Consider the following 16,222-nt stretch of genomic DNA (forward strand, 5'->3'; position numbering starts at 1 on the left):
CCCATCCAGTCTGTCTAGTTCCAGTATTTGCACTTTACATGTATGTAGCTCTCAGCTCACTATCTCTGTATATAAGACAGTAGAAATTTTCTCCTGACACTGCATGCAGGGAAAATAGACATCTTGGTTGCACTATTGCGGCAAAAAGTGAAAATGTTTATTTTGAAACTGTTTCCTAAAGTAAATGATTATGGTGTCCGTTTACAGTAATTTTAAATCTGTAGTGTTCCCAAGTGTTGTGCTTGAAAACTGAAGCTGCCTCTTTGTTCACAGGCATGGAACACTCAGTATGCAAGTTTTCCATATTATGGGAACATTTTGATGATGAAAGTTTCAGCATCATCTTCTTAGCCTGCATGGCCTTATAAGGAGGATCTGCTGATTGAGAAAATAATTGTGGGAAGGCTGTACTTGGAAATCTCAAGGGATTACAGGTGTCAGAGCACCTGGATCATTACTGCTGTAGTTAATTGGCACACTTGAGATTGGGCGGCTGTTTGTTCTGTTGCTGTCTAGGCAACAATGTTGCAGTGATGAAAGGAGAACAGCTCCAGTGAGCAAACTAAATAGTACCAGAAGGGAGTAGCTAGTGAGGGAAGGAAGGAGCTAGCTGGTGTCATCTTGGGCTTTGAAAGTGTTTCTTACCTGTGGGAAGTAATGGATTTTTGTTCTATTGGCTTTTTACCTTTTGCATCTCCACAAATTCAAGTTTGGATAATTCAGATACATTTGAATGGGATGGCTTTCTTTCAACAAAAATAACAATTTAATGGATTGGACATGGTACAGGTTATATGTGGTATTGCAAAAGGAAGGGAAAATGAGGAAACTGGACCTTTTGGCTTTTATATGTTTTTATGATACTGTACAAAGAATCAAAATGGGAAATAGAAGGCATGTAACAATGAATTTTGTAGATCAAAGCTTTTGCTACAGTCAACCAAATGTGAGTCCTTTGAATCCTCCATTCCTGTTTTGAGAGTGGGAAATTTGCTAGAATGATTTTTGTACAAGGGTTAGTTCTTCCATCAAACAAATACGGTCATGAGAGACCCAGCTATAATAGTCTAGCTCGATGGGTATTCTGCCTTATTTCAACCAAATTAACTCTGGGGACAGTGTCTCCAAACTGGGTTAATTTTGTGCACAATTTAACAGGAGAAAACATCATTCCTAAACTAGGATATACTAGGAATGATCTCTCTGATTTATTGCTAATGCTCTTATTTGCATTGTTAAAGAGCTTCCTTTTGGAATTCATAGGAATTAATATGTACAGGCAACATATCAAGATGTGCCTGGAAGTTCTTTGATCAGGCCAGTGTGCTATGTGTAAGCATTTACAATTCTGTTTTACAAAATCTGCATTTGTCTGTTTTACTTAGGGGGTGGGGGGCGGTTTCTCTGCGGGCTGTGAGCCACCTTGTCCATTGTTCTGTGCTATAGTTATCAGTGTCTCATCTTTAGGTTTAAGTCTCCTCTTAGCATTTTGATTGACATGGGGTTTCTGAGCTAACACTTCATTATTTATTTATTTATTTAAAAGATTTTATATACCGTCATTCATAATCACATCACAACGGTGTACAAAGACCTTAAAAAACATTAAAATACATCGGTCAAGGAACAATAGTCAAATACAGTACAAAATTTAACACAGTTAAAAAAAACTTCATATATACAGTACAGTTTTCAGAGGTAATTACTTCTTAATTTAAAACTATGCTTGTTGGCTTATCTATCAAGGCTTGCTCAAAGAGCCACGTCTTCAACCCTTTCTTGAATTTCTTTGACTCAGGTTTGTTGCAATTTGGCTGGCAAGGTGTTCCAGTTGCTTGGGCCTGTGATAGAGATTACTCTGTCTTGGACTAAGGCCAAATGTGCGATATTTATTGAAGGGACATAAAGCAGCCCTTTATTGGCGGATTTTAATGATCTATGAGGAGTGTGCATGCGAATAGAGAAATTTAGCCAATCAGTTTTATGTCCATAGATGGCCTTATGCATGATGCAACAGGTTTTCTATTATATTTTGTGCCTTTGCCAATTTGTTTCCTTGTTTACTGGTCTAATTCTTTGTTTTGCAAATTTTGGGGGTTTTTCCCTTCAAGTGTGCTGGTAGCGTCTCACTTATTTGTTCTGTTTGTCAGAACGTGTCTCCAAGTTTATGGATAGAGACGTGGTACTAATTGTTCATTTTTATATGTCAGGGTTTTTGAGTATTTGGGTCTGATGCTGTTGTGTGCCTGGATACCTATGATGGTGGCTGTCTGTGTAATCTATTTCCAAAAGCCCCAATATAAAATCCATGGGTTTAAACTTATTCTGTATTTAAAGCTATTCTATGCAGTCACTTCCAAAATTTCTAAAGATGACAAAATATGAAGCACTGAGGGTCATTCTGTTTGTAAACAGATTTCCCTGTACTTACCCAGATCAGTCTACACTCCTGGGTTTTGCCTCCCTTCCAGCAGATGGAGACAGTTTCTCAGGCACCGCCTCTTAAACCAGTGTGCCATCTGCATCTTCTCAGTACTTCTGTCTCCAGCAGATGGAGGTGGTGTAAACCCTAGTTTAAAAAAAAAAAAAAAGTAAAGTACTAGGGACTTAGGTATTCTTGGACTTTGTTCAGACTTTTCTCCCAGGAGGTTGGCAGGTCCTGGTAGGACCATCCCTCTTGGTAGCAGGTTAAGGATGAACAGGGGATTGGTGACCCCAAATTTGCTCTTTCAGATAACTGCGAATGATAGTCAGTAGTCCAGCTCCCTCTCGCTCAGCGAGGATCATGGGAAGCCTCTGCCACCTTTCTTCAGGGAAGTAAACTTTTTTTTCTTTTTCTTTCTTGTTAGTAAAGTTTCAACAAAAAAAAAGTAAGAAAAGTTGTGCTTGTTTTTTTTTTTCCAGCATTCACCCCATTGCTGGGGGCAAGCGAAGGCAGGGCGCTCAGGCTGTCGGTCCCACGGCACCCGATCCCATTCACTGTCTCCAGCATTTGCGCAGTTAGGTGCGCCGGGCCATGCCACATGCGAGCCGCTGCTCATGGCCAAAGCTCTCGCTGCCTCTTTGTGGGGATCTGTAGCAGTGTCATCTCAGCAACATGGCTGTGGCAGGTTGCCACCTGCTGTGGAGGAAGTGGCCGTCCCGTAATAAGTGTGGAAATGGCGACCATCTTGAAAATTTTTGCAGCTGCAGAGAAGAGAGAGGCAGGGGGAGGGGATCCCCCGCCAGCACTGTCGCCGGCTGATTCTAGCGCTGAGGAGACCCAGGGCCCAAGGGGTAGGGGGGAGTCAGGAGGGGATCTTGATCACCTGGAGGGAGATTTGTGTGGTACTCAATTTTCTCCAAATTTTATTCTTCTATTGCACTAAGCATATCTGACCAGTCAGGCCAAGCTGGGTTGCTCCTCCAGACGCAGGGTCCCAGAGGATCTGCCCAAAAAGGTGCCCAGGTTGTCAGAGGTGCCGGGAGCCACAAGGTTCCATAAGGTTAGAGGTCTGGTGATGCAGGGGACTGCATATGAATTTTCCTTGGAGGAGTCTGACCAGGGGTTGCCCTCGGGAGATGATCCCCTTGGTGTCTCTCTTCCCAACAGTAGTCTGGATCAGGAGAGAGAGCCTGGAAAGATTCTGGCCATGGGAGGAGACGATCCTAAGGTTGTTCGCCTGTTTCAGAGGGAAGAGCTAGGTCCATGATTTCGCATGTACTGACAGAGTTGTGAATTGTGGTTCCACAGGAAGAGCTGGACCAGGACACACTGGATCCAGTCATTGCTGGTTTGTGGGGCCCGGTCAAAATCTTTCCTTTCCATTTAATGGTCAAGCAGTTGATGATCAGGGAGTGGAAAACTCTGGAAACTGGTCTTAAGGTTAGTAGGGCTATGGATAAGCTTTATCCTTTGCCTGAGGAGACCCTGGAGCTCTTAAGGGTGCCGAAGGTGGATGCTTTTGTGTCAGCAGTTACTAGAACCACCATTCCAGTAACTGGCACAGCAGCTCTGAAAGATCTGCAGGTCAGGAAGCTCGAGGTGCACTCAAAAGATTTTTGAAGTCTCTGCTCTGGGCACCCGTGCTGCAGTGTGCAGCAGATTTATGCTTCAGGCAAGCCTGAGATGGGTGCAGCAGTTAAGAGTGCCAGGGATCTTTCACCCCAGGAATCCGAGCAGGCGGAGCGTTTAGAAGCAGCGGTAGCCTACAGAGCTGACACTTTATATGATCTTATTTGCACCTCTTCTAAGACAATGGTCTCTGCAGTATTAGCTAGGAGACTCTTATGGTTGCGAAACTGGTCAGCGGATGTTTTGTCAAAGGCACAGCTTGGGGCGCTCCCTTTTAAGGGCCAACTCCTTTTTGGAGAGGACTTGGAGTAAGCAACTCGGAGATAATAAAGTGCACAAGCTACTGGAAGACAAACCTAAAGGGCCAAAAGCCGAAGCCAAAGACATTTCCATTAGAGCAGGGCTCTGGGCTCAGGCCAGAGGCAGACTTCAGGGAGATTTCAGTCCTATTCCCAGACCTTTTATGGACGCAGAGCGAACCGAGATGGCTCCAGCAAAGGGCCTAGTATAGTCAAATCCACGCATTGAAGCGAGGCCGACCCACTCCTCAATCCCAGCGATCGGGGGTCACTTGACTCTTTTTTTTTTTTTTTTTTTTATGAGGAGTGGGTTCTAAGCATGATAGAACAAAGCTATGCTTTAGAATTTGCTCGGCCACTAAGAAAGCCTGTTCATTGTATCTCCCTGTGCTTCGCCAGCAAAGAAACGTATCGATCAACAGACCATCCAAAGGCTAAGAATGCTGGGGGCCATTGTTCCGTTCCCCAGGAAGAGGGGGGAATGGGAAGGTATTCCATCTATTTTGTGGTGTCGAAGAAGGAAGGGACATTTCATCCAATCCTAGACCTGAAGTTCCCTATTCAGGATGGAGACTCTCAGGTCTGTCATAGCAGCAGTGCGAAGCAGAGAGATTTTGGCTTCCCTGGATTTAACAGAAGCATGTTTGCACATTGGGATTTGCCGGGATCATCAGAGATACCTCAGGTTCATGATCCTCGGGAAGCATTTTCAGTTTTGCACACTCCCCTTTGGTTTAGCCACTGCTCCGACTTTCACCAAAGTAATGGTGGTGGTAGTGGCAGCCCTCAGAAAGAAGGGGGTGCTGGTTCATATCTGGATGATTGGCTCATTTGAGCAAAGTTGGAGGACATTTGCAGACAGGTGCTGGAAGTGGTCTTGCCCCATTTTAGATGCTTGGGTTGGATTGTGAACCTGACCAAGAGCCACCTTTTGCCTTCACAGGGTCTGGAATTCTTGGGAGCACGTTTCGATACCCATGTGGACAAGGTCTTCCTCACAGATGCTAGTTTGGAACCTGTTGGAGACCCCGGAGCCCAGGATCTGGGATTACTTGCAGGTCCCCAGTTTCATGTCCTTGATTTTGGAGCTGGTCCTGTGGGTGTTTGTTCATATGAGACCACTACAGAAAGCTTTGCTATCCTAGTGGGATCCGATTTTCAGAGCAGTTTCACCTTCCGCTACCACTTAGAGCAGTGGTTCTCAACCTTTTTTCTGTTGGGACACACCTGATGGATGGTTCTCACATGCATGACACACTGACCCATGATCATCACGGGGCTAGATGTAAAAGTACAGTTTGCATCCACGGGGAACCCCCCTTGACCCACAATAATGGATGTAAAGCAGAATTATGACATTCTCCATACAACTCACCCTACAAAAAAGATGTTCTAGTGTCATCTCAGTAACAGCAACTCAAACTCCTTCTACTTCCAGGCTCAATAGCCCTACTTATGAAAAGACAGCAGTTTACCACCAATGCATGTCCTCTTGAGAAAACACAACAAATAAGACTCATACAAACGCTTACATGCTAGTAAAATATCTCGGTAACAGACACAGAACCAACTTAACATACTCCCAGGATCTGTAGTAAATAATCCGCACACAGTTACACCTGTATTATGGAATACACTCAAACAGGAGCAACCCTATCTACGAAAAGGCAACACTACAAATATTAAATCAGGCCCTAAAAACCAATACACCTCTTATTAGGAAAACAGAACTAGCAAGCAGCTATAGATCCCCACACAGAAATAATTGTAAAACTATACTAATAAGCAGAATAAATGTTTCAAAACAGCTATGAACAGAATAACATCCAACAATTAAAAACTCATAAAAACTATTAAAAATTCTCCAAACACCAATAAAATATTTCAAAAAAAAGCAGACACATCACATAAAAATCAAGAAAAATAAACTTAAAAAGCCACCTTTACTTAGCCCCTTCAGCAGATCTCCTACTCCCCTTCCATGCAGGCCGTGGCACACACCAGAAGCAGCAGTAGTGGCTAAGCTCTATACTCCTGGTCCTCTTCTTTAGGGCCCATGTCTCTCTCACACACACCATACCAGTCATGCCCCCATGACCAGTTTCTGTCTCTCACACACCAATCATCTCCCAAACAGTCTTTGACACACACACCAGTCACTTTCCTGAACAGTTTCTCTCATGCCATACACACACACACAGGCTTCCCACGGGCTGTGTTCACTCTCATAATCACTTTCTCTGTCTCACACACATTCACCAGTCTCTCACTCCCATGCTTGTTCTCTCCACATGCACAGGCTTCTCATTCCCATAATCACTTTCTTTCTCTTTCTCACACACACACACACACACAAACACACACCAGTCACCTGATTTCTCTCATGCATACACACACACACAGGCTTCCCACTCCCATGTTCTCTTTCAGATATACAGGCTTCTCACTCCCATGCTGTGTCTCACACACACCCAAGTTTCTCACTCTCATGCTCACTCTTCACATGCACAGCCTTCTCATTCCCATAATCACTTTCTTTCTCTCTCTCACACACACAAACACACACACACACACACACACACATACGCATACACACAAACACACACTAGTTACCTGATCTCTCATGCATACACTCACACACTGGCTTCCCACTTCCATGTTCTGTCTTACATATAAAGGCTTCTCTCTCCCATGCTGTGTCTTCACATGCACAGGCTTCTCATTCCCATAATCACTTTCTCTGTTACACACACACACACACACACACACACCAGTGTCTCTCTCATTTCCATGCTCGCTCTCCATGTGCACAGGCGTCTCATTCCCTGAATCACATTCTTTCTCTCACATTCACACACCCCAGTCTCTTTCTCTCACACACACAGTCACCTTACCAACCAGTCTCTCTCTCATGCATGCACACACACAGGCTTCCCGCTCCCATGCTCTCTCTCACATAATCAGGCTTCTCATTCCCATGCTTTCTTTCACACACACCCCCACAACATCAGGCTTCTTACTCCCATGCTTTCTCACATACCCAGATTTCTTACTTCCATGCTTTTTCTCTCTCTCACACACACACAGTAGTCACCTCCCTGACTAATGTCTCACACTCTCACATACACATCAGTCACTTTCATTGCCTCTCACATATACACACACACCAGCTCTCTGACCAGTTTCTCTCAATCACACACATGCTCTCAATCAAATACATTCTCTCACTTACACACAGGCTGGCTGGCTGCTTCTCCCCCCCCCCCCCCCGCCCCTCCCCGAGCACAAATGGTAGCTGCAGCAGCCTCCTCCTCCAGCCCCCGCAGGCTAAGAAAGAAGAATCCCATCGGCCGCGGGAGGCTCATGCTGCTGTCTCCTTTTCCGATTACCGACTGCTTCGATTGCTCTGGGGCCGATGCTGCTGCCGCCGCTGCTACTTTTCCACGCGGCACGGCTGTTTCTCATTCCCGCGCACCGCACTGTGTAACACTTCCTGTTCCGGGTCACGGGGGGGGGGGCAGGCGCGGGAAGAAGAAAAGGCCAGCCAAAGGTGCCACAGCTTCTTCTAGCACCGCTGCCGTTCCCACTGGGCTTGAACGTGCTGATAGCCCGGCGGCAATGGCAGCAGGGAAGAAAGCAGCGGGAGAGACCGGGAGCACGCGATACACTGGGGTGTCGCGACACACCAGTTGAGAAGCGCTGGCTTAGAGTATGCCAGGTCCAGTATTTCGTGATGGCTTGGCCAGGACAGTTTGTGCCGCGGAGTGGACCTAGAGGTGCCTCAGTGAATGGTAGTGACTACCAACATCAGTCTCACTGGTTGGGGGGAGCAGTGTGTCAGTCCCAGTCAATTGAGGAAACAACCTGGTCCATCAGTCGCCTCGAGACGAGTGGTGCATCTGGCTCTGGTGGAGTTTCTTCCCCTGCTGCAGAACCGTGCAGTCAGAGTTCTGTCAGACAATGCTATGATGGCCTACATCAACAGCCAGGGAGGTACCAAGAGTCGAATGGTTGCTCTGGAAGCAGAGAGGCTAATGTCCTGGGTGGAGTAACATTTGGCCTTGCTAGCGGCATCACACATAGTGGGGTCCGACAATTTGCAGGCAGTTGGATCCAGGAGAATGGGAGCTATCGGAGGAAGCAATGACCCTCATTTCTCACAGGTGGGGCATGCCTCATATGGATCTAATGGTGACTCAAAGGAATGCCAAAGCACTGCGTTTCTTCAGTCGCAGAAGAGCATGGAGCAGAAGGGGTTGTGCCCTGGTGCTTCCTTGGCCACACAATGTTTTGATCTGTGTTTCCTCCATGGCCTCTGGTGGGCAAGGCTCTAAGGAGAATAGAGGTCCACCCAGGAAAGGTGATTCTCGTAGCTCCAGAGTAGCCATGACGGCCTTGGTTTGAGAATCTGGTAAAGCTAGCAGTGGACGGTCCCCTGAGGCTGGGGACATCTACCAAATCTTCTACGGCAGGGCCCTATATTTTCAGATCAAGCGGATCGCTTTTGCCTAGTGACTTGGCTTTTGAAAAGGAGGCAATTAAGAAAGAAGGATATCCGGAGGTGGTGGTTTCTACTCTGCTGTGAGCTCGTAAGACATAACTTCCTTGGCATATGTCTGGGTTTGGAGGGTCTTTGAGTCCTGGTGTACAGACCAGGGGGTTGATCCTTGTCGAGCTGGCCTTTTTACAATGAAGCCTAAAGAAAGGTTTGTCCTTTAGTTCCCTGCGAGTGCAGGTGTTAGCCTTGGGCTGCTTGGGGGGCAAGGTTCAGGGAACAACTCCGGTTGTGCATCCTGATGTGGTGCATTTCCTTCATGGGTAGAAGCATTTGCACCCCCTGTTCATAAAGTGTGTCCTTCCGGGAGCCTTATTGTGGTCCTCAAGGGTTTGTTCGATCCTCCGTTTGAGCCTCTTAAGAGAGCCACTATTAACGATCTGACTTTGAAAGTTGTTTTCTTGGTGGCAATCTCTTCAGCCAGAAGAGAGTATGAACTTCAAGCCTTGTCATGTAGGAAGCCCTTTTTGCGGATTTCAGATTCCGGAGTGTCTCGAGGACAGTCTCATCCTTTCTGCTGAAGGTAGTTTCAGCATTCCACCTAAGTCAGTCAGTGGAGCTTCCGGCCTTTACAATAAGATGGTTGGATGTCCGAAGGGCTGCTTTGCATTATCTGGAGGTCACGAACAGTTTCAGATTGTCATATCACATTTTGTGCTTTGGAGTGGTGCAAAAAAGGGTCAAAAGGTGTCAAAGGCAATGATAACGCGTTGGTTGAAGGAAGCTATTGGCTCCACGTGTATCTCTGTCAACCCATCCCAGAGGGGTTAGGGGCTCATTCTACCCGTTCGCAAGCAGCCTCCTGGGCAGAGTGCCAACTAGTTTCACCGTAAGATTTGCAGGGCGGCTACTTGGAAGTGTTTACGTACCTTTGCCAGACACTACTGATTGGACATCCAGGCCCTGGACATCAGCAATTTAGGTGAAAGTGTTCTTCGAACAGGACTCTTGCAGTCTCGCCCTGGTTAGGGAAGCTTTGGTACATCCCAGGAGTCTGGACTGATCTGGGTACGTACAGGGAAAGGAAAATTGGTTCTTACTCGCTAATTTTTATTCGTTTAGTACCACAGATCAGTCCAGTGTGCCACCCAGTGGGGGAGAGGAGATTTGGAGACTCCGCTTGATTTGTATACTGTAATAATTCTGATTAATCCTGAAGAATGGCACAGGTTTCTCATTAGTCCTTTTACGAAGTGTTATAAATTCACTAGCGATTTTCCTTGTCCTCTGCTTGTTCCGGGGGATACAGTCGAGTTAATTGGTTGAATGTTTTATAGTTTTTTATGCTTGGGTACTGATTTAATACTGAGGAGATGGAGGCGGTGCCTGTGAAACCTTGTCTCCATCTGCTGGAAGGGAGGTAAAACCCAGGAGTCTGGACTGATCTGTGGTACTACAGGAATGAAAATTAGCAGGTAAGAACCAATTTTCTTTTTAGAATTATGATGAATAAGAATATAAGAAGTTGCCAGACTGAGGATCCATCAAGCCCAACATCCTGTTTCCAACAGTGGCCAATCCAGGATACAAGTACCTGGCATGTACTCGGACATTAAATAGATCCCATGCTACCAATGCCAGTAATAAGTGGTTATTCCCTAAGTCAGCCTGATTAATAGTAATTTATGAATTTTTCCAGGAACTTTTTAAAACCCAGCTAAGCTAACTGCCTTAACCACATCCACTGGCAACGAATTCCAGAGCTTATTTGTGCATTGAGTGAGATAATTTTCTCTAATTTGTTTTAAATATTTCATAGAATGCCTCCTAGGCCTTCTATTATCTGAAAAAGAACAGATTCACATTTACCCATTCTATTCCTCTTATGATTTTGTAGACTTCCATCATATCTCCCTTTAGCTGTCTTTTCAAGCTGAACAGCCAAACCTTTAGCCTTTCCTCATAGGGGAGCCATTCCATCCCATTCATCATTTTGGTTGCCCTTCTCTGTTCCTTCTCTAGTGCATCTATATCTCTTTTGAGATGTGATGAACAGCATTGAACATAGTACTCGAAGTGTGGTCTTACCATGGAGCGATACAGAGGCATTATGAAATTCTGTTTTATTCACCATTCCCTTCCTAATAATTCCTAGCATTCTGTTCGCCCTGGTTAAGGTGGCGTCCATCCTTGCGGAAAAGACTCCCCTCCCCACCCCCCTTTCCTCAAAAGGTTGGCCAGTTCCTTACAAAACTGAGACTATGGAGCTCTGCCTGCCTCTGGGGTCCTGCATGTGTAAAAGGGAGCATTTCAGAGAATACAACCCTGGAGGTTCTGGATTTCAACTTTCTACCTAAAAGTCTAAATTTGGCTTTGAGAACCTCTCTCACACCTTCCTATGTCTGTGCCGATTTGTACCACAAATATTCAGTGTATTTTAGAAGTTCTTATTAGTGAGAAGAGAATGGATGACTGAAATAGAATTTCCTTTTACGCTCAGCATCCTATCTTCCACATGCTGCACAGGATCTGAGGTGTACATAAGCAGAAATGCTCTCCCTGTTGTGTCCCTGATTAAGATTTGGAGGAACTGTCTTGTGTTCATTCACCAGTCATATTTCTTTCCATTGAGCACATTTCAGTGCTTGTAAATTGACCGTTGCAATCTCCCACACTGTAAAGGGAGGGGGGGGGGGGGAGGAGGATAATCTTCCAGGCAGGTGGCAGACTAAAAAGTGTTGCATGATCTGCCTCTTGCCACAGTTTCAGGATAGAATACCCCATTTTGTCCTGTTGACTTTTTCTGCTGACCTGGCCACATAGGCGGTTTAGGGCCTTCCAGGTGGTCCATTCCTCATCACTCTACAATAAGCTATTCAGTCATAAGAATATAGGATATACCTTGCTGGATCAAACCAAAGTCTGCAGAGCCCAGCATCCTGTCTGACAGTGGCTTGTTCAGGTCACAAGTACCAGGCAGATCCCAAAAAGTAGATCTATTTCCTGTTGCTCATTCCCAGGGATAAGTGATGGTGTTCCTACCTGGCCAATAGTTGTTTGTGAACTTTTCCTCCAGGAAGTTGTCCAAACCTCTTTTAAACCCCACTATGCTAGTTGACTGGACCGTGTCCTCTGACACCGAACACTTAGATAACAATAACATACTGTATCCTTCACAACATGGATTCCGTAAGCATTACAGCACAAACACTACTGCTCTCACTGACAGATAATATTCTGAGAGGATTTGATAGTGGAAAACATTACATTCTTGTGCTATTAGACTTGTCATCAACTTTTGACACAGTAAATCATGAGATACTATTACAGAGATTAGAAGAAATAGGACTACAAAAATACAATTGCCTGGTTTAAATCTTATCTAAATAACAGATTTTTTTCAAGTACAGATTAAAAACATGTCAGAGAAAATTAGTCTACAAACAGGAGTACCACAGGGATCAGCTATGTCCGCAACACTCTTTAACATTTACCTACTTCCTTTGTGCCACCTCCTGGCAGGTCTGGGAATCATACATTACATATACGCTGATGACACACAACTAATTCTACCTGTTGACTCAATTGAAAAAACTTTAAACCTAGCTAACATGTACTTAGACATAATCAAACAACTACTAAACCAAATGGAGCTAGTTATTAATATTAAAAAAATTCCTACATTTAGAACGAAAAAACATTGAGATTATCCAAACTCCAATTATGCTAAAAAATAATCAGAAAATAGAACTAGCTGAGAGAGTACGGAACCTCGGTGTAATAGTTGACATGGAACTCAGCTTTAAACACGTATCACTGAAAGTAAAAGAAGGTTATGCCAAACTTATGGTTCTCAGGAGGCTAAAACAGTTATTAACACCAACAAACTTTTGAACAGTTTTACAAGCACTAATATTTTCTAGTACGGACTACTGTAACACACTGTTTTTGGGTTTACCATACACAACTATAAGACCACTTCAAATTTTACAAAACTCTGCTGCAAGAATAATTACTGGTAAAAGGAAAAGTGATCACATTACTGAAACACTAGCAGAATTACACTGGCTACCCATAGAACAAAGAGTACATTACACAGAAATCTTAGATTGGCCAACAAAGCCCTCTTAACTATCCCTTCAGTTAGGACAGCAAGACTGACCCAAGTTAGAGAGCGGCACTATCCTTAGCAGGACCCATACTTTGGAACACCATGCCCCTTGAAATTAGCTTGCAGAAAAATTTCAAACTTTAAAAAAAAAAAAAAGCTTAAAAACCTGGCTTTTCAAACAAGCGTTCTACAAAGAGAACGGAGAATAGGAAAATAAAGCAGGCAGCAGAACATCAACTCACAGTACGTAGTTAAAATATGTGCATATTTTGTTTTTTTTACTTTGCACTGCTAATTTTAGATAAAAATATACAGTACAAAAATATTATACATGTAAGGTAAAATTTTCCACGTATAAGTGGACAAGATTCATGACACTCATCAAATATTCTTTATTGTTGAAACTATGTAACCGGACCTTTACTGGCACTTTCTATCAAAGTATTACCCAATACAATTTTAACATTACTATATGTGCCTATCTGTAAACCGTTATGATGGTATATAACTTGACGGTATAGAAAAGATTTTAAATAAATAAGTCTTTTCCTTTCCATAAGTCTGTTAAAAAGTTGGAAGTGGGATACTCCTGAGACAGGCTTGAAGGTTAACTGAGTGATGGACAAGTTATATCCTTTACCGGAGGATACGCTTGAGCTCCTGAAGGTCCCGGAAGGTGGATGCCTCTGTTTTGGCTGTTACTAAGAAAACTACCATTCCGGTGGCCGGTTCTACAGTGATAAAAGACCTTCAAGATAGGAAGCTGGAAGTTCACCTCAAGAAGATTTGTGAAGTGTTGGTACTCTGCGCAGGGACTGCAGAGTACCAACCTTGGATGCCTTCGCCTGTCCCTGGATCACAGGCCTGCTATTTGCTTTTCCTCTGATTCTGCTCATAAGCAAGACTCTCGTGAAGCTGCAATAGGACCGAGGCTCAGTGATACTCATAGCCCCGTATTGGCCATGCCAAGTTTGGTTCCCCATACTTCTCCACCTCTCTGTTCAGGAACCCATTCATCTGGGCATGTCACCCAACCTCATAACACAGGTTCAGGTGACGGCAAGTTACGTCACCTGAACCTCCAGACCCAGTCTCTGACAGCCTGGATGTTGAAAGGTTGATACTACAACCACTCAATCTTTCTAAGGACGTCTCTCAAGTCCTCGTAGCTTCATGGAAGCCTTCCACACAGAGGTCTTACCACTCTAAATGGAAAAGATTTACCTTGTGGTACACACAAAAGGGCTTGGTCCCCTTTTCTTGCCCACATCGAATCTGTTAGACTATCTCTGGCACCTCTCGGAATCTGGCCTCCAGACGTCATCTATTAGAGTACACCTTAGTGCCATCTCTGCTTACCACCAAGGAGTAGGGGATGCCCCGATAATGGCTCAACCCCTGGTGAGTCCCTTCATGAGAGGCTTATTACAGCTTAAGCCCCCTCTACAGCCACTGGTCGTGGCATGGGACCTCAGTGTTGTCCTTGCACGGCTCATGCACACTCCTTTTGAGCCCTTGCACTCCTGCGAACTCATACCTTACATGGAAAGTACTTTTCCTAGTAGCCATCACCTCTGCTCGCAGGGTAAGTGAGTTACAGGCCCTTGTGACCTACACAAGGTTCCTCCATGACCGAGTGGTTCTTTGCACTCACCCTAAATTCCTTCCTAAAGTGGTAACTGATTTCCATTTAAATCAGTCCATAATCTTGCCTACTTTCTTTCCAAAGCCTCACGCTCACCCGGGTGAGCGAGCTCTGCACACCTTGGACTGTAAGCGTGCTCTTCCATTTTATTTAGACCGCACCGCAGTCCATAGGAAATCCACCCAACTCTTTGTATCTTTTGATAAAAACAAGCTTGGAGTTGCAGTGAGCAAGCAGACACTCTCCAACTGGTTGGCAGACTGCATTGCATTCTGCTACCAGCAAACAGGCCTTCCATTGCAGGGACGAGTGAAGGCACACTCCGTCATAGCCATGGCAATGTCAGTAGCACACTATCGTTCAGTACCGATTGTCGACATCTGCAAGGCTGCGACATGGAGCTCTCTCCACACCTTCGCAGCCCACTACTGTCTTGACAAGGCTGGACGACAAGACTCTCTTTGGCCAGTCTGTCCTAAGAAACCTATTCCCAGAGTAGGAACCCAACTCGTCCTACCTTGACCCGCTGTGAATTTCAGGCTGCTTCATTATTGCCAATAGCACCACAGTTGTTGTGCCTGTTGCACATTTTGAGTGCTGCTTGGCCTCATTTGTATGACTCAGCCTGTAGCTTGCTATTCACCCATATGTGAGGACTACCTTGTCCTGGGAGAAAGCAGGATGTTAGTCCTCATGAAACCCACCCGCCATCCCGCGGAGTTGGGTTCGATAACGTCATCTTATTTTATTTTTCGCTTGTACATTTGCTACAAACGAGACTGAAAGGGGGACCCCTGGTGGCCACAGGGTTAGTGGCATGCTAGGCATGCTCAGTATGCCAGTCAAAGTTCTAGAAACTTTGACAAAAGTATTCCATGACAGGGCTCCATCTGATGATGTCACCCATATGTGAGGACTAACATCCTGCTGACCTGGGAGAACACCTGTTACAGGTAAGCAACTCTGCTTTCTCACCGCGGAACGAATTTCCAAACTGCAGGCTCAAGCCCGTGGATTATTGGAGAAGCGGGTGCCCAAGGTCTGGGATTACCTATAGCTCGGGTCTGTCTTGGAGTTGGATCTGTGGGCATTTGCTCATATGTGACATCTACAGTCTGCTTTACTATCTCGTTGGGACCTGTTGTCAGGGCAGTTTCAGCTGCCACTTCCCCTTATTTTGCCAGGTCCAGCCTCTCATGGTGATTTGTTCCGGACAAATTGGGTGAGGCGTGGACTTGAAGTCTCAGTCTGGATGGTCGTTACCACCGATGCCAGTCTGTCAGAACCAGTCCATACAGGGGCAGTAGTCTGCGGAGGAGGCATTGTTGTCTATCAGTCGGTTAGAGATGACGGCGGTGAGCTTGGCACTGCATGCATTTCTGCCCTGAGGGGGAAGCCAGTGAGAATCTTGGACAATGCGATGACAGTGGCTTACATCAACACAAAGGGTAGAGGCCCAGGAATTGATCAGCTGGGCAGAGCACCATCTGGCGCTGTTAGCAGCCTCTCACATTGTAGGCAGGGACAATGAATAAGCAGATTTTCTCAATCGACAACTGCTGGACCCCAGGGAATAGAAGCTGTCAGAGGAAGTAATGCGCCTCATCAGTCGCGTATG

General features: G+C 45.2%; 1 protein-coding gene across 3 annotated transcripts in view; it reads left to right on the top strand.

Annotated features, from left to right (window-relative positions):
• The window catches only part of ELMOD3 (ELMO domain containing 3), a 162,843-nt gene that overhangs the window by 16,834 nt on the left and 129,787 nt on the right, over positions 1–16,222 (top strand). Inside the window, exon 1 of one of the 3 annotated variants that reach the window (XM_029604178.1) lies at positions 777–946. The exons of the other annotated variants lie outside the window; for them this stretch is intronic. Coding sequence (XP_029460038.1) covers positions 821–946 — 126 coding nt within the window. The 5' untranslated portion in view covers positions 777–820. Of the gene's footprint in view, positions 1–776; positions 947–16,222 lie in introns of those variants that run through there. 3 annotated transcript variants of the gene reach the window in all.

Source organism: Rhinatrema bivittatum, chromosome 5, assembly GCF_901001135.1.
Source record: "Rhinatrema bivittatum chromosome 5, aRhiBiv1.1, whole genome shotgun sequence".
NCBI lineage: Eukaryota > Metazoa > Chordata > Amphibia > Gymnophiona > Rhinatrematidae > Rhinatrema > Rhinatrema bivittatum.